This window comes from Venturia canescens, chromosome 3 (assembly GCF_019457755.1).
Source record: "Venturia canescens isolate UGA chromosome 3, ASM1945775v1, whole genome shotgun sequence".
Classification (NCBI taxonomy): domain Eukaryota; kingdom Metazoa; phylum Arthropoda; class Insecta; order Hymenoptera; family Ichneumonidae; genus Venturia; species Venturia canescens.
Genome location: NC_057423.1, coordinates 2430347 through 2448556, shown reverse-complemented (window position 1 = coordinate 2448556; position 18210 = coordinate 2430347). Strand labels below are relative to the sequence as shown.

At 36.2% G+C, this 18210-nt stretch overlaps 1 protein-coding gene across 1 annotated transcript; it reads right to left on the bottom strand.

The window, feature by feature from the left end:
- Positions 1 to 333: 333 nt before the first annotated feature.
- On the bottom strand, positions 334 to 17538 carry mei-P26 (meiotic P26). Its single transcript, XM_043413568.1, has 8 exons — positions 15686 to 17538; positions 14692 to 15023; positions 14310 to 14514; positions 13613 to 14111; positions 12875 to 13293; positions 12205 to 12562; positions 11713 to 11945; positions 334 to 11328 (listed from the first exon to the last, which is right to left on the bottom strand). The coding sequence occupies exons 1-8, from the start codon at positions 16403 to 16405 to the stop codon at positions 11224 to 11226; spliced, it is 2871 nt and encodes a 956-aa protein (XP_043269503.1). The 5' UTR covers positions 16406 to 17538; the 3' UTR covers positions 334 to 11223.
- Between the last annotated feature and the right edge of the window lie 672 nt (positions 17539 to 18210).

Below are 18210 nucleotides of genomic sequence, written 5' to 3'. Positions count from 1 at the left end.
TTTGTCAATAATTTCAGTAAAGTTTGATAACTGTCAGACAAAAGGCTAGGTTCTGGATTTATCATGTGAGAACTTAATCGATACTAATTCATTCGTAACACAATCGTTTGACTACGAGACTTTCCACAAGTTTAGAAAAGCTTTTCCAGAGTAGCACTGCATGATTTTTTATTAAATTTGATGAAGAGATTCGTGAATCCAGTTCCCGTCGAGAATTCAACACTTTTCCAGGCTAATTTTATTTCTACCTAACAATAATATTGTCAGATCAGAAGCACAAAATCTCTGTAATTATTAAAAGCAAATGGGGTTTAAATAACAACATGGCAGAGCTTAGTTTGCTTACTTTATTGAAAAAAGAACAACGTTACAAATTAAACAATTGGCAGGAAATAAAAAATATAACACTTTCCAAAATCACATGAAATGTTTAAACATTATACAATTTTGGTAAATCGTGTTATGTGCTTTGTGAGCATCACAATATATATATTATACATATATATATTTATTATTATTGCATTTTGCAGCCTATGCACACGTAAGATCGTACGTTTTCATATTTTTTCCTCGTTTTTTTTTCTTTTCTACATGTATCAGAGAACTGCAACAGTGATATCGTTTTTGAGAATATCTTAATATAGGAGAGGGTCGGGAAGGGGGGGGGGGGGGGGGGGCGGGAAAGGAGAGGTCATACGAATTGATGAGATGATGGCAAATTGAGTTGATATGGTGAAAAAATGTACGGCCAACAGAGAACATTCATGTTTTTTTTTAAGGCTAAATTTCTTCTTCATTAATGTCTTTTTTCTTGTTCCTTCTTCGTTTTGTTTTTTTTCTCGTTTCATATCCACCCTATAATAAAATATTTTCAATTCGACACGTTTGACAAATATATAAGTAGCAAATGTTGCATATCTTTAGTTATGTAATACGGTATTGTAGATTAAAATATCTTTTTTTTTTGTTGTTGTTGTAAAAGTGTATATAGATGTGTATACGTATAATACAATAAATTTAAATATTTCATATAAAAACGAAACTAAAATTTTGTAGGTACAAGGTAGAAAAACAAGATAATGCTTCTCACGTCGAACGAAGAGAGAAGAAAAAATAAAATAAACACGAGACCCTTGTTTGTTTTTGTAACTAAACAAATATTTTATGGACTAGCCTTGACGAGCTTTGGAAGAATTGAAAAAGAAGAAGAAAAAGAACACGAAAAACAATCATGAGACTACGCAAAACGTACTTGTATACAATACACACGAATATAATATATGAAATACGTGTCACATATAATGAAATTAAAAAATTGAATAAATCAAAAGGGACAACGTTTTCAATGGATTATAATAAAATCAATATAAGTTCGAGGATCAAAGGAATCGAGACTGGTGAACTAAGATATTGTATATTAGTAGCCGACGAGTGCTCCCCAAAATACTTATTTCATCTTGTATCGCTTTGTTTTTTTTGTTTTTCTGTTTTTTCGTATTTTTCGTTTTTGTTTAGTGAACCGAGTTCGTATAGCAACAGGTCTTTAGTGCAAAGGCTGTAGTAGTTCGTTAGGGAGCCGATGTTCGTAGAAAGCCAATTCGAAATTGGGCACACTGTATTACGTATGTGTAAGTAGTCTAAAGAATATGGTCACATATCGTAAAACGAACGATGCACCCTTGGCGTCCCATTAGCATATAAAAAATATATTGGTATACGCGTTTCTCCATATTGCATTACAATTTACCACGTTTCTGCTCTCTTTCACTTCTTCTTCATCTTCTTTAAATTCTCTGCTTCGTCGTGTTGTACTATCCTCATACAGTTTCACATTCATTTGTTAATGCTTAATTATTATTCTCATTTTTTGTTTAATTTTTTTTCTTTTTCAAATATAAGTGAGCCCCGCCGGAACATTTTTCAAAAAATCCTTCCTTCCTCTCATCCATTTTTCCTATCGTTTCATTTTACAATCTTTTCTTTTTCTTTCTCTCTCTCTCTCTCTTTTTTTTTTTTTTTTAATCATTCTATCTATTGAGTTAATACCGATCGAGGATAACCGTTTCCGAAATTTTCGATCGAAATTATTCTTTCGTCACTTTCATCAAGTAACACAGCGCGACGATACAATGTACAGGGCGATTATTATATTTGAAATTGAAATTGACGAAAAATCGTACTTTTCCCTCATATTCTCTACCGCAAAAAGTTCTCCTTCACAATTGTATCGTCACCTTTTTATTTTCCCTTTCAATCTCTCGGAGTCCTCAATAGCGATCGGCGCTCTTCAATTTTTCTCTAAATTGCCCGTATCATCTATTCGATTTTATTTTTTTCAACAATGTCTGTGAGCGTAAAATAGTCCACGATCGTAACGATTTGTTTTTTTTGTTTTTTTTTGTTTTTTATTTATTTTTATTCTTTAATTCATTTATTATTCATTAATTTGTTTTTTTCTTCGATGGAATAAAACGGCAGCTATAAATATTATTTTTCTTTTTTTTGGTTTCCGTGGCCTACTAAATAACGGAGTACGGCCCCAATATGACGGAGATTTCTTTCTTAATTTTTCACAACGTTAACTCGACGCATATCTTTGTTGTTGTTTTTTTTTTTCGTTTTTAAAATTTTTTTTTATTCTCAAACTTTTCGATAATAATCGTAGTTACTTGAATAGTTGTGTAATGTGTATAATAATAAATTTTACAGGCGTATAGAGGGACTTGTCGTCGTAGTTTTCTTTTGTGAGATTTCGTTTTTCTTTTTCATTTTTTTTTTGTTGTTTTTTTTTCAATATATATATATTCGGTGTACTCGCTTAAAATGTTCAACGGGATTAAAGATCGATATATGATTATGGAGATCACGAAAATTCGTAAAAGGTATTCGTTAGCTGACCCTGACGTACAAGCACATCAATGGAATGCGACTGTATATATTAATATTATTATTATTGTTAATATTATCATATTAAATTATGTGTTTTTTCTCTCTCTCTTTTTCATTCATTTTTTTTGGTGGTCAATTTGATATGTAAACAAAGTACCTCCGAAAGGAACGTTTCATTTTGTTTTCTTCTGCGGTTTATTTTATTAATCGTTTGTTTCTTCGTCTCTCTCTCTCTCTCTCTCTCTCTCTCTCTCTTCCCATGTATCTTCAAACTCTTTTCTGTTTGTTGTAAAAATAAATAATTAAAGGGCGAATATTGGAGAACGACGATCGTAATGACTCATCGATCGTTCACTCGTGTTTCAGCCTCTTAAGTTATACGTATATATGGATATATATATAATTCATTATATATATTCATATATAGATATTTATGTATCAAGTAACTAATGCGAAATGAATAAAGCTAAGTGCTCTTGAGGAATGGAACAAAGTAACTCTTTTCTCTTGTGTTTTTATAATTTTTTTGCTTTTTGTTTTTTTTTTTCAATCTCGTTTCTCATTCAGTTCTCACTCTTATTACCTTTTCAGCGAGTTCGCGTTCGCTTCTGTGTTTCCGTATGTGTGATTGTGTAAAGGTCTCTTAACTATACGCCTGATGCGCGACGACTCTCATCAATTATACTTAATCACCTAACGATAGAATACATGAAATATTTGTACTTTAACTGACTAATCAAGGATCAAATGGTAAAACGTTGATTTCATTTCACTCTTTTTTTTTTTTTTTTTTTTCATATTTTTAAGTTCGTTTTCTCATTCTTCTCGAATTTTTGTGATTTTTTTTGTTGGATTTTTAGTCCCCCCTTTTTTTTTATCTTCGCTTTACCATACCACTTACGAACTATAAAACCTTCTCGATACTTGACATGGCACGAAACTAAAAACTCTGAATGGTTTGAAGAAAAAAAGAGAAAAAAGAGAAAAAAAAATTGTAAGCCATCCACGTTTCTTTGGTTCAATAACTTCACCTCTTTTTTTTTTTGCATTTTCCCTCACACGACGCAGCTCTTTTCACCTCGTTTTATAAATATTTTTCGTTTGGCACTAAAGAATTAAATTCTTGTATACATACATATATATATATATATATATTTCATGTAAAAAGTAAAGCGTAAGAAATCATCGGTGATAGCTGGGACAGCACTGACCAATCGAGAAACCGAAAAATAAAATACGTGAAGAGAAACAAAAAACAAAAATAAAAAAATAATAATACAAGCGAAACAGAACAAGAATTCAAGGACTTGAGAACGGGACGATTTTTTTGTGTGCTTTACTACACATGCACAAACGAACCAGTCGGATCCATGAATAACGAATTCATGATAACGAAAAAGAAAAAAAAAAAAAAAAATGAAAAACAACAATCAAAAATGCGAAATAAAACAAGGTAACAAACGAACAAACGAAAAGGAATATGGAACTTTTATTTTGTATTATCTACGCCCCCACTGTCCATGTTGTAAAATTTGTTTAGTCGACGAAATATCAATATTTCGCAGTTAGTTGCCCTCAGAATATTTCATATTGTGGAATGCACTTAACCACGAAAATATGTATATTATATATATAATATATATTGATGTATAATTTTTCGCCTACTACGCTTAAGCACTACCGGTGAATCAATTGTTTTTGTTTTTTTTTTACTTTTTTTTTTTTACTTTTATTTTAATTCTAAAAAAAAGGGTGAAACGAAAGACGAGGAACGTCGACGGGTTTAAAATTCGCGTGTACGCTTTGTCGTTGGCGTCCGAGCCTCGGACTATCGAGTATTACGAAGTACTTATTTTTTTTACTATTCAATATTATACTGAATTCGCATAATAACCTTTAACGCAAAATAATAATAAAAATAAAAATAATACGCAACGAAATAGTAATAAGAGCAATGAGTTAAAATTATCAACCATCAATAATGAATTTGACAATAAAATATTCAAGAAAAAAATGGTATCGTATCGCTCGAACAAATAAAAATCTAATATGGCGAAACGAATGGAAAGTAAACGGATAAACATTTGTCCAGTAACGCGAAAAGCGTGCTTGACGAACAATATTAATATTATTTCGTCTCCATAAAGGGGGCGGGGCGGGGGGAGGGAGGAGGGGGAGGAGGGAAAGCCCTCGACGCTTATTCGAATAAGTATACACTAACTATAACACGCCGAAACGACGTTTTGAACAGCCGATAAGAACACATAATGATTGCAGATTGATTAAAAATGAAAAACAATGAGAGAAATAAATGAATATTGATAATAATTTCATGGAAAACAATGCATGAATGGTTAAGGTTTAAAATATCGTTATAAAAATAATGGAGAATGTGTGGATGTGTGTCCGTTTCAAAGAACGCGACAAAATGTCCATTCAGTTCGGGGTTTTTGCTATCTTTTCGTCTCCTATCTTTTCACGTAACATTTGAGGAATAAATGTATCTCTCATAATTCCTGGTTTGTGTCAGTTTTTTTTTCTTTTCGTTTGACTCTCAATTGAATAAGCCGGTGTCTGATAAAAAGGCTGTTATCGAGTAGAGCGAGTTATATTATTGATAAACACAGCATAGGAATGAAGATACGCTCAGTATGATTTGGTTGTTTCATGCCTTTTTTCAAATCGTCGATTCTCTCCCAACTGTAATTCAGCCTGACTTGGCTTTAAAATTGGCCATACGCCTAATTCTCATAGCGATGTTAATGCTCGTTTTTTTTTTGCAATTTTGTCATAACTTTAAAGATTCTAGGAAGACTATGATTAACCGTAGGCTACGAATCCTCATTTTTATCTTTGTTTTTGAAGAATTTCTCGTATCTCGTAATTAGTTCTACCAATATAAATATACTTGTCGTTTTTTCGTATTGATGTTTTCGAGTTTGCGTGCATTTTTCTCAAATCTGGCTCTCCCATACGTTGATCGCTGGAGGCGCTCGAACGCAGTTTATTAGTATTGGCAAATCGAGAGAAATTCAACATCTTCGTTATCGGTGCTCTGCGATGGATAGCCTTTCTCTTTGTACGAATTAAACGTTCCTTTGGGTTTTGTCGTTCACATGAAATTTAATGTCCAGAGCCGAGACAAAGTCCTCAAATTGGGAGGAAAAAAAAACTCGAAAGGACACATTTGCTGAGCGACATCGTTTCTTCGTTTCATTGCTGTCCTTTCGTGAAAAATCGTATTGGGACATTTGGCTGGACAATCAATCGCGATAGAAGTTTTGGAAAAAATGGAATCACTGGAATATCGAGAGTAGGCTATTCCTTTTTTCTATCTCATCTCAAAGAAAAAGTTTCTCTTGCGCACACGTGCAAACCCGATAAATATTCCGGAAAGCGCGAGTGCGACTAAATCGCTTGAAACGGTGTCGTCCGTAACACGAGAATCTCCATATTTTTCTTTCCTCAATAATTATTCGTACGATACTCGCTAACGGTTATCGTGTATAATCGATTTTGTTGTTGTGTTCTTGCTGTTTTTTAATATTCGATAAACGTACGGTTGTCGAAAAGACAATGGAAGTCATGAAATAATGGCAAGTTCAATTTTTAAAATAACTTCTAGAGAACAATAAGCAATCGTTTGATCCTGTTCTAAGCTCGGATTAATGATATTGAATAACACACATCGATGAATTTAATATATTCTCCGACTGGTTTGCTGTTTGTTTTTTTTTTGGTTTTATTTGCTTGCTCGATCTCACTTGCACGTTTGGATATAGAAAATTCGGGACTACTTTGTTTCTATATCTCGCGCGATGGAATATTTTTCATCCTCGATAATATTAGTTTCAGCTGTGTTAGCAGCAGAGTGTTTCGTTATTTTTCTTTCCTTCCTCATTTTCTTTTTGTCTATTACGTTAGAGAGTGACTATATAGTTTTTGTTTTGTCTATACATATTAGGATAATGAGACTTTTGAGATTGTAAAAATCATCAAAAAATCTATCACAATTACCATTTACGTAACAAGTAATCTTTTCCTTCTTCCTCTTTTCCCCTCATTCCTTGTTAATGTTTTTTTTTCTTCTCTTTATTAATCCATTCCTTTCCTCTTCTTTTTTATTCTCCAATACGTTTTCAAATGTTATTGTTGTAATTTAAACATCAAGGCAAATAAGGGGTGAATTTCAACAGTGGCCTAAATTAGCCAAGTAGTCTTCCACAGATAAAAATATGTAAATAGAGTAAATCTATACTAAAATATTCAAGTATATGTAAGGTGAGCGTAATATAATAAATTTTGTGAGGTAAAAGATCCTCTTTCGTTAAATGGTCATCCATTCGTATTTAATTCATTACTTTTTCTTTTCTTTTTCTTTTCTTCTCATTTCTGGTTTAATTACGCTACGAGTTTTATCTCCGACACACGACTGGGACGACGACATCCAAATATTCATTTTTTATTATTGATCGAAAAATCTGTCTTTTTCCTTTGATGTCGCAGTTTTTATAAGAATCATTAATTTTTTTTTTTTTAATTTAGCATGCCGTTAGAGACCATCGACGGGCAGGGGGGGGGGGGGGGGGCGAGGGTAGCGCGAGAGGGAAGCTGATTCGTGTTTCGGTGTCATTGTTGTGCAAATCTGACTGAACACGCTTTAGATTCTCTTCTTACTTTTTTTTTTTTTTTTTTTTACATTTTTTCGTATTTTTTCCCCAATTTGTTTCAATTTTTCTATAGCGAGGCAACACCAGCAATTTCTCAATACTCTCTAATTTATATTTACCTAGCAACAACATCAGAGACTCTTTAAGGACACAACTTATCCTGACGATACTATTATCACAGGCATTATTCATAATAACTCTGCTAACCATGACTATTAAATATTTGTTATAATTTTCTTTTTTTTTTTGCATTTTTTTCTCCTTCGTATTCGGTTATTTTATTCGTATTTAATTTCGCATCTCGCGCCGGTGTATATAAAATTAAAACGTCTAATCATACCGAATGAAATATTGTGTACGAAGTAAATGTTTTTTTTATCTCTTTCATCTTAGCTGGTACGTAGGCTTTTTTTATCTTTCCGATATTTTCAGTACCACGAGCTCTCCCCGTTGAAATTGTGGGCTCATATCTGTCTCGAGATATCAATCAATTTTGCCTCTCTCCATATTTCCCCTCCCCCCTCTTTTCGCATATCAACGCTTTCGTCTCTACCCTACTTACCCTTATATCGATTTTGCTTACAATTTTTACAGATACATATGTATAAGTGTGTGTACATATACTCGGAGTATCAATCGATCTAAATTAGGTCGATCGATTCAACATTTTTCGCCACTCACTTCTTTTAGTTCAATCGAAATCATTCGGTTATGCAAAAAAATCAAAGTGCCGATCCATTTCAAGCCTCTTCAATGATGAGTGAATAAACGAAACGGCGCGCGTCGCTACTTTAGCATTTGACAAGAAAATCATCGGTAACGAAAATAATTATTGTAATAGTAGTAAAATTATCATTTACTCGCTCCTCCTTCTTCGTTTTCGTGTTATCGTGATTTCTTTTCGTCAATATTTTATCGATGGTACCGTATTGTTTTAGCGAATCGCCAAATATCCGATGCAACGTTGCATCCCTTGCTCGTAGAATATCCTTGTTTTTATTTTTCATTCCGTTCTATTCGTTTCCTTTTTTTTTTTTTTTTTACTTTGAATCAAATCTTAAGGCTGATCATGTAAACAACCCTAAAAAATATGTGTGTTTCTATATATGTATGTGTTGATTTGTTTCCATCCACGCATATGAAATTTTGCAAGCTTCGGTTGTGTCTTTTCATTGTTGTGCCAAACGGCTCCCCCTCGCTCATTCGCGCACATCTCGTGTTCGGTATTATGTACATAAATAGAAGATGTTTAGCAAACTGTACGTTATTTTTTTGTTGTTTTTTGTTTTTGTGATTTTTTTTTGTCACTTAGATAATGTCTCGTCTCTAGGATACCAATATATATATAATTATATATTTATGTGTATATATGCGTGTGTGTATATATAATATTCACATTATGCATTAAACTTATTTATTTCGTTTGCTTCGCGCCATTGTAAAAGTTCGAAGCAACGACGGACTTTTTATTACCCCCCCCCCCCCCCCCCCCGCCGCAACCATTCTCACCGCTCTACGTTCATGCCTCCCTCCACCGTGTTTCATCAAAAATCCTTTCGTTGGCCCTCGCCCCCTCCCTCGATTTTTTAATGTAACAAATACATTTACCAAATACCGGATATACTCGCTAGCACCACGAACCGACGATCCACAAACCCAAATATGTACATTCCATATAGTAAACCATATCGAAGCATCCTGAGTAAATATTGTAAATATTGTGTCTGGTCTAATTCACGCCGTAACAATGCGCAAGTTTGAGTCAGTAGGTGCTTATTATCATTTTTCTTCCCCTCTCGACTCTCTGCCCCCTTTTCGCAACGGGTATATCCTCTTAACCTTAATTCGTCTCAAAATGTCAACGGTTTGTCATTTTCTCCCTCAATTATTCTCTACCCTTAATTTTTCTTTGCTTTCAACTCACCCAACAAAATGGAGAGTTTAATGAGGAAGAGGGAGGTTAAATAAAAAGAGATTGAGGAACCGAAGCTAATTGTATCGAAGCTCGAAACTAATCGATTTGTACGAAGAATAAATAGCGAGTAGAGGCCACGAGAAAAACGTCGCGAGCTTAATGACTGAAGATCCTTATTGAAGATAAATAAAAAATACAATTTCATGAGCGGATAAAAGTACAAGGAATAAACGGTAATTTCTAGCTAGGAAGTATAAGAAAATCAATTTATCACCGGTGGATGCCTCGAAGAATGTTCTTGGTAAAATGTAAACGAATCAGCTTTTTTATGCCCGAAGAGCTAAATTGTCAAAGTTGTATAAGAAAAAGAAAGCGTTTGGACGTTCGATGGAGATCTGGATCGGAAAAACATCCGCACAGCGGTTTCAATGTCGCGCAAAAGGATTCGCCGGTGCGGTTACTTCGAAAGAATATAATAAAACGGAAACATAAACGAGAAGCTGGAACAAGAGCGAGAGAATAGAACAGCAAAATCTAGTGCTCGAGTAGCTGCTTCGAAAAATCAACAGCAAATAAATAACGGCACGACTTCTCCCCCCCCCCCCCCATATTCTTGCAAAAACGGAACAAACGTCATCAACAACGCTCCCTCTCGCTGAAATCCCTATCTCAAATCTCATCTTATTCCATAAATTATTATCATTATTATCATCGTCCTATTTACGCTAAGATTTTTGGGACTGGGAGAGTTAAGATCCGTGCGCGCTTCTGCAATTTTGAGCACAATTAAAAAATACAAGCAGCGAATTTATGACGCCGGGAATACGGAAAGGTGAAGAAGAATAAATAGGATGTGGGCTCGAAAGATGGTGGTCACTCGTACAAGACTAGAATTAATTTGATTTACGAACCGTACTTAAAATACTGACATGTCAAAAGTGATGTGCAACGACCAATTTTGACGGAAGGCCATTTTTTTGTATTTTTTTTTGTAATATTTTTCGTTTTTTTTTCTTTTACTTTTTGTAAAATTGCTCCTCTTTTACTGCCTAAAAGCGCGAAGTCAATCAGATAACTCTTCACACGACGCCTACCGCTTAATAATCCCTTGCTATTAAAATCTTCCCCATCCCTCCCCCGGCCTTCAATCTTTTGTCTCTCATTGCATACTTTTGATGAGTTTCCACTCTTTCTTTCATCCAGATAAAAACCCTCCTGGCAGTTTACCAAATGCAAATCGCTAAATAACTATTATACTGTGTTTGGTCGGAGATGTACGTTTACCACCTTTAATATCGCCCCTGCCCTTTCGAATCATCGCCTGATCCCGAATTCGCTTAAAATCCTCGTCGTAATTTCCATCTTTTTTTCCCAATTTTTTGTTTGCTCTGGTTACTTTCATAAAAGAGGGACGCGTAAAATTGTATAACTATCAAAGCCGCATGCTGCACTTTAACTCGCTTGTGTTCTCTGTTTTGTTAGTTTCTCATTTTGTATTTGCTTCGCGATCTTTTGTTTTTCTCTAATGCTTCGATAGGCGCAAAAATCAAATCTCGCTCGCAGACGCCTTCGACTCAAGAGCCTTTTCGTGTTTTTTTTTGCTGTGGTAATTGCTGTTATTGCTTCTTGCTGTTTTTTTGTCTCTTCGTTCTAATTGTATTTACCTTTCGTTGAAAGCGGCACGGTTCCAAAAGGATTTACCGCGAGGAAGTTTGCGACGTTTTTTTAACATTTTGGTCTTCTCTCACCTCATAATATGTAGAGGGTGTTCAGCACGAGGACGTGATGATTGTTTTTGGCCAGGGTTACTATGTAACCCTCGGAAGTTATTTTCAGGCCACAGCATCGAGATACCTGGCAAAAGTTTTCATCCATTCAGCAAATATATTTTTCGGTGGGGCTTTTTTCATAACATATCGATGGGAGGATAGTCATTGATATTTCAAGCACGGTTCCATTGAGATTGCATGAAGAATTCTGGAAGATTCTCTTAAAGAACGTGGAAATTTGCGTTCATTGGTCGATGGCTTTATAAATAGAACATTATTGATAAGACATTAATAAAATATGCTGATCATAGTACCAAAACTAATAATAAGAAAATGAAGTAAAAACATTGGTTTACCATCAATTAAAAGAATTGTCGCTGTATATTGCTCAGTTCTATAAAGTTTTAAGTACGAGCAGCTTTGTTACGCAGACGAAATATTGAACAGAAAAAAATAAATGTCGACATACCTTTACGTAAGGGCACTCGAATTCGGATATGAGAGATCCGTCCCTCGAAAACACGGCTACGTGGAAGCGGTTACCGTGGGAATCACCGATCAATACATCTCCTGCGTCGCTAATGTCAATCCCATTGGGAAAGTTAGTTATATTCTCACAGCCTATGCGACGCAGAAATTGACCTTCCTCGTTGAACACAACCACGCAATGTCCTTTGAAGTCACACACGAAAAATTCCTTATCTGCTTGACGGAAAATGTTTGTGATTAGAAACAATTCACAAAATTCAGGGCTGAATCCATCGGAGAAAAAAAAGGATCAAGTTTGAAAAAAGCATGAATTAGGTGTTTAATTGTTGGACTGTTCGGAAACTAATTAATCGATTGAGAGACTCAAAACTTGACATTTTTAGTGAAGTTCCACTGTTGAAAGCTTCGAATCAGATTTTGAGTTGAAATAATGAAACTTTAAAGAAATTCAATGAATAAACATTTGACGAACCGCTTATAGCAATATCGCTTGGTTCCCGCATGTAGTCGCTACAGTCAAACCAGCTGAGAAGATTTCCAGTGTCACTGATGACGAAAACCGTCGGTGAGACGCTGTCGACAGCTACGATGTGTCCTTGACTCGTGACAGCGAGACCGGCAACAATGTCGATGTATCTGATAGCAATTTTCTTGATAAAGTGTCCGTTCTTCGTGAAAATCTGCATCCTCGAGCGTTCGCTGCCACGATCGCAAACTACGAATTTCCCGCAGTTACGCATTACCGCAACTTTGCGTGGATACCACATCTGACCTTCCTCCTTTCCGGGTATTCCAAATTGGAATTTGAACGTACCCGTTTTATCGAAGATCTACAAAAGTTTAAGTTTGTTTTCAAAAACTCATCGCGAACGAACTTTTTCCATTATTTATTGCAATCGTTCGTTACGCATCTGAATAACGAGCATAATATAACCAATCATAAAATTGTATGATCAAACGAGCTCACGAAGACCCAATATAACAAGCGGGGAAGTCTAAAAACTGACTATGATCACGTTCATCTTCATGATTTGATGATAAAATTTACGTTCGTTAAGCCAACTCGAGAATTTTTTTTACAGATTATACATATCCGTATTCAGTGGCTTTGTTCATTGAGAAGTGGATTATTAACGACATGCCTGAATCCTGTGATTATAGGTGTCAGCAACGATGATGTCCTCGTCAGTGCCAAGACAAAAACCATGCGGCGAGCTGAAATGACCTTTGCTCGGTCCGAGTTGACCGAATTTCGACCGTATTTGCATCGGCGTTAATTTTGGATTCGTTGAGCGTGGGTGATTGTAATTGCCTGTTCCGTTACCGGAAACGTTCGCGACATTATTGCCGACGCCGCTTATATTGTGCATCGAATCACTTTTGAGCTCGTCACCGCCACCCGATAATATTGGCGATGTTGGTGTCGATAGAGACTGATAGCCACCGTTGAGCAGACTGTTCGCGGTGAGGGAACCAAGGTTTGTATTGTCAACTATACCTGGTGATGGACCGCGTGCCAATACGAGACCTCCATCACCGTTCAACGTCGGATTGCTCAGATCTACGAGAACAAAAAATCAAGCAAAAATACAGCCAACAAATAAAACTTTCATCTTAAAATATTAGTGAAAACTGACAAAGCAAAGAATTTCGATACATTTTGTCATTTTTATGAAAGAATGAATACAATTTTTCTATCCATTCACGATTTAGTCATAAGTATATTAAATTTATGAATTTTCTACCAAAGTCGGAAGCATGAAGACCACAAAAATTGATAATACTGCAAACTTCGAAAGTACTCAATTTTTGCGATATTTAAGAGATTTCTGACAATTGTTTAAACGTGAATTTTCGAGTATTTTCATTTCTCGCCTCACCTTGATTACCAAGAGAATTGCCCAGTTTGGCGAGTGCCTGCAAATTATTGATCGCATGACTGGTCGAGCTTAGATCACCGGCTAGTAAATCGGCCAGTGTGAAGGACGGAGTAGGGCTTGGATTGGCGCTCGGGCCAACGACACTAGCGTCACCCATTTCAACTTTTTCAGCTAAACTCGCCAATTGCTGAAGATTGTACTCCTGTATACTCGTGAAACCGTGGATTGGACCTGGCGGAAGTGATACAGAGGGAGGTGGAGGTGGAACGTTCTGGGGACTGGAGGTTGGCGGTATTACGTATGAGGGTTCACCTTCGAACGAGGACTGCATTGATGCGGGAAGGGATATCGGAGAATTGGTGCTTATTGAACTTGGGCATCCACCACCTATCGCGCTTGTGTGAACGATCGGTTGTGAGCTTGTCACCGGCAACGTTGTTATCTCGGGCGTTTGTTTCCTCGACACGGTACTTTCCGTTCGAAATTTACCGAATGAATCCTGTGCCCGAACAAAATAATGTAGTCAATTTTAGTTTTTTCAATCTTTTCGCTAAATTCTAGATTTTCTAAATGTTTACTCAGAAGTTATGAATATTAAGGCTTGAGAAAGTTTTTTTATAGTTATACGATTGAAAATACCATTTTCAATACCAAAAGTTATTAAAAATGTATTAATTTTTCCTTTTTTGACACGAACCTTCACCGTTGACTCGAAGTGTTCGTAATCCGTTTGAAACTCAATTGAGTATCTGACATTAGCCTTGGGTGTATTGTTTATGAGATTCAGGAGTTGAATACCAACGATCCGTCGGAGTGCCAAGATTTCCGTAGCATCGCCATGTTCCAGTAGTCTCGCAGTAAAACGGCACGCGTCCTCGATCTTTTCGATGGTCTTCTCAACACTGTTACATAAAATGGAAACAATTTATTCGATTGAATATTTCCATACGACTGCAGTTAAGATCGTTAGATTAGAACGCAAATATTTTTTTCCACAAGTTTTCGAGTTTCTGATTATTCTATTATTTCGTTCATTTCAACGGTTCAAACTTTCGGGTATTAAACAAACAGATAATTACTTGTGGAAAGTGTCCATAACTTCGAGTTCACGCTCGGAATGTAATTTCTCTAATTCGTCGAGTGCATGATCTCGACACTTTTCTAAAATAGCTTTGTAACTCTGAAAAGTCTCGACTATAAGGTCTTTGGCCTGATCGTGCTGAGCTTGTAAATCGCTCAGAGCGTTGTCAAGCTGTGACGCTGTCTGATCGCAATCCGCTATGCGTTCTTTGCTCTCTGACATTAAATTGACTAGCTCCTCTCTTTGACGTGGCTCCGCGTCCGCGAGCCTTTCGTATTGATGCTCCGGTGCTTTGTGCTCCACGTGCAAACACTCGTTGCATATTGGTTCCTGTTATCATTAAAATCAAATCAATAAGTTTCAAACCAAATTATACTTCAGTTTTAAAAAATTCTGTTCGAGTACTAAGAACATCGAATTCCAGGAAAGTTGTTAGCATTAACTAAAATCAATACAACTTAAGAGTACTTCATGGAGTTGTTACTTTTTATAATAAACGAATGGAAGAGACATTAGAGAACAAATAAAAAAAATACCGAGTATTCAAATAGGTTTAGTGTAAACTTTTCTTTAATTTTTCTGTGTAAATATTTATAGTATTTCTCATGCACAAAAATAGTATTGAGAAAAAAATGTCTGCAAGCCGACAATTGAAAATCTATAACTGTGGCGGGACACGCACAAACTTTTTCTTCTCAAAAAATGTTTGATAAAAACGCATAACTCCCGTCTTTTTGGCCCTGCGGGCAGTCTGAAGTTAAAAAATAAAGATCTATTGTTTTTAAGAAGATGTCGGGTTGAGATTTGTTGAATTTATGAAATGTGTTGTTGGACAATTCAGATTTTTGCTGATCATTTGATTGTTCTTCTTGATGAGAAATGATTTAAAAAAAAAAATTTCAAAAAAATAATAACAATTTGGTGGATATCACAGTTTTGATCTATACAAAATGGTTACACGACAATTGTGAAAAAATGAAGATTCGTATTACCTGACAAGTATAGCAATAAAACTTCATATTCTCAGCAGGATGATATTCGCAAAAGATAGGTTTGTGGATGGGTATAGCCTGGTCCGAACGTTTAAGATCTTCAAAAGCGACAACCTTGTGGCTTTCGAAGCATCTCATGAATTGATGAGCAGTGTTGCAATTAGGGCACAAAAAATTGGCGCAGTCTGAGCAACGAGCAACAGCGTTTTCTTTGGCTTTGCAAGAGGTGCAAAGTACAGCCATATTTTCAATGGCAGACATGTCCAGAATATTGGTGAGGACATAGTCGCAAGCGAGGGAAGCAGCGCCTTTGGGGCCGACATGAGTATTTTGTCGGCAAACTTTACAAGTAAGTATGGAGGCTACTTTGGAGTCGCCAGCCTCGTCGATGAGTAGATTGTCGATACAAGTTTCGCAAAAGACGTGAAGACAAGAGAGTACACGAGGGGAGCTCAGTTTGCCCAAGCAGATGGCGCAATCTTTATCGTTGTTTTCACCATTGCCGGTGGTCATCTCTTCCAAAGCATCTCCGGAGTTGCCAGTCCCGACAGTTTGATTAGCGATGGCGTTAGAGACGTTCCAATCGTTTATCGTTTCTGCCGAGTCAAGTTCGTCGTTGCAGTTGACGCTAGACTGTTGCGAGTTGCTAACAGTACCCGCATTGCCGTTCACTGTAGTCTGCACATTGGTAGTTCCAGCGGTCATGGTCGTCGATGCCATTTTTCAAGCGTTTCGATTCAACAAAGTCAATGCCACAAAAAAAAAAAAACAAAAAAACAAAACGGTCCTCTCGTTTCTGTGGCAATATTTTCACTAGTATAATCGAGTTAACTGTTCGACGATACTCGATATCTTCAGTTCTCCCGGTAGCTGTGCAATTGCGCGAACAAAAAAAAACGGAAACTCAAAAAAATTTCCGTGTGTCGATCCCCGCCCGGCAGAGTTTCGTACGAAGAATTTTTTCGTTATAAGAATTTTTTGAATTTTATATACTGTATACGTGTAGATATATATATATATATATATATATCGTATGTATTAATATATATGTATATTGCGGGAACGATTCCCCGAGTCAGGAGTGCGCAGTGCGAAATGACGTTAGGGATGCCCGCACGGTGGCTCGTCGATTCACCCACTTTGGCACCGCCGTTTTTGCTACTACTACCGATGCAGCACACAAAATATCGTTATTTTTTTGTTTTTGTTTTCTCTTTTTATCTCTTTTCTTCTCTTCACAATATCTGTTCTTCTCGTTCTTTCTCTCACTCCTTCAGTTTTATTGATGCTGCTTGTTTTCTCTTCGCGATTTTGTCTATTTCTCGTATTTTTTCTTCTTATTCTTTCGCTCTGGTTGTTTTTTTTTCTTCTAATTAGCGTAAATTGATGTGTATGCGATTTTCTTTACGTACCCCAAACGACTGCAGGAGCCTGGATATCGTAACAACTACGGGGGGCAACTATCGACGACAAACCGCACAAGCGATTCCAAACATGCCATGATCGATACACGAGGAGGGGAAAGAGACAAAACACACTCGTTCTCCCTCGCGTGCGCGGTAACGGAGGGTGCGAGAGGAGAAGGCGGAGAAGGTACGCAACCGCGATGTTGAGGACGATGTGTGGGGTGGGAGACGGAAAGGATATTTTTGGTAATAAAAAAAAACAATGTTCTCGCGATTGATTACTATTTCTCGTAGAATTTCCTTCTTTCTCCAAAATTACCAAAAAAAGACGATTTTTTACGCAATAACTTTCGCACAATTTCGTAGCTGAATTGTTTCTTATTTCTTATTCTATGCGAAATCAATGCTCGAGAAGCATCACGCACATATATACGCGCGCACAACTGAAATTTCTTTGCGATTCGTGACTATCTCGCTTTTTCTCCCCCTTCCTCTCGTTCTCTCTTTCTCTCTCTCTCTCTCTCCCCCCTCGCCTGCAGTTACGGGCGTAAGCAGAGCCACCTAGATGATGCGCGCGAGATACGATTTTGTTTTTTTCTTCTGTTTTTGTCCGATTTTCAACTTATTAAAGATTATTTTGTTAACTCATTTTATTCTGTTGAAATTATTCTATCAAGAATATCAAATGATTATCATTCTAGATAATAAAATCTATACGGTAGTGAAACTGCCCTGATCCCGCGGTCAAGACTTTTTTCTTAAAACACGTGCCGCCGCACTGAAAATTTACGCCATCTAACGGCTCATTTCAAACTTCATACAAATAAATTTGCAGTTAGTAGCTGACGGTATTCATTATCGATCGCTTATTTACCATCTGTAATTATATGGATTAGCATGCATATATATTCGTGTGCCTGCATGATAAAAACACATTAATTTTTATTCACTATCTATTTCGTCAACTTCTTTTCAACAATCAGGCATTTATTTATGATTCGTTAAGTTTCTTAGGTAAGAGAAAAAAAATAGAAAATACTAAAATATAAGTAATAGTCAGATCCGTATTCACATGCAGAGATATAGAAAAAAATACGGTGCAGGCTGGTGCGGGCGGTC

Coding starts and splice junctions, on each gene's coding strand:
- mei-P26 (XM_043413568.1), bottom strand. CDS start 16,405: ATGGCATCGACGACCATGACCGCTGGAACTACCAATGTGCAGACTACA. Junction 12,563..12,874: donor CCTATAATCACAGGATTCAG/GCATGTCGTTAA, acceptor AAACTTTTGTAG/ATCTTCGATAAAACGGGTAC. Junction 11,329..11,712: donor TCGAGTGCCCTTACGTAAAG/GTATGTCGACAT, acceptor AACTTTTGCCAG/GTATCTCGATGCTGTGGCCT.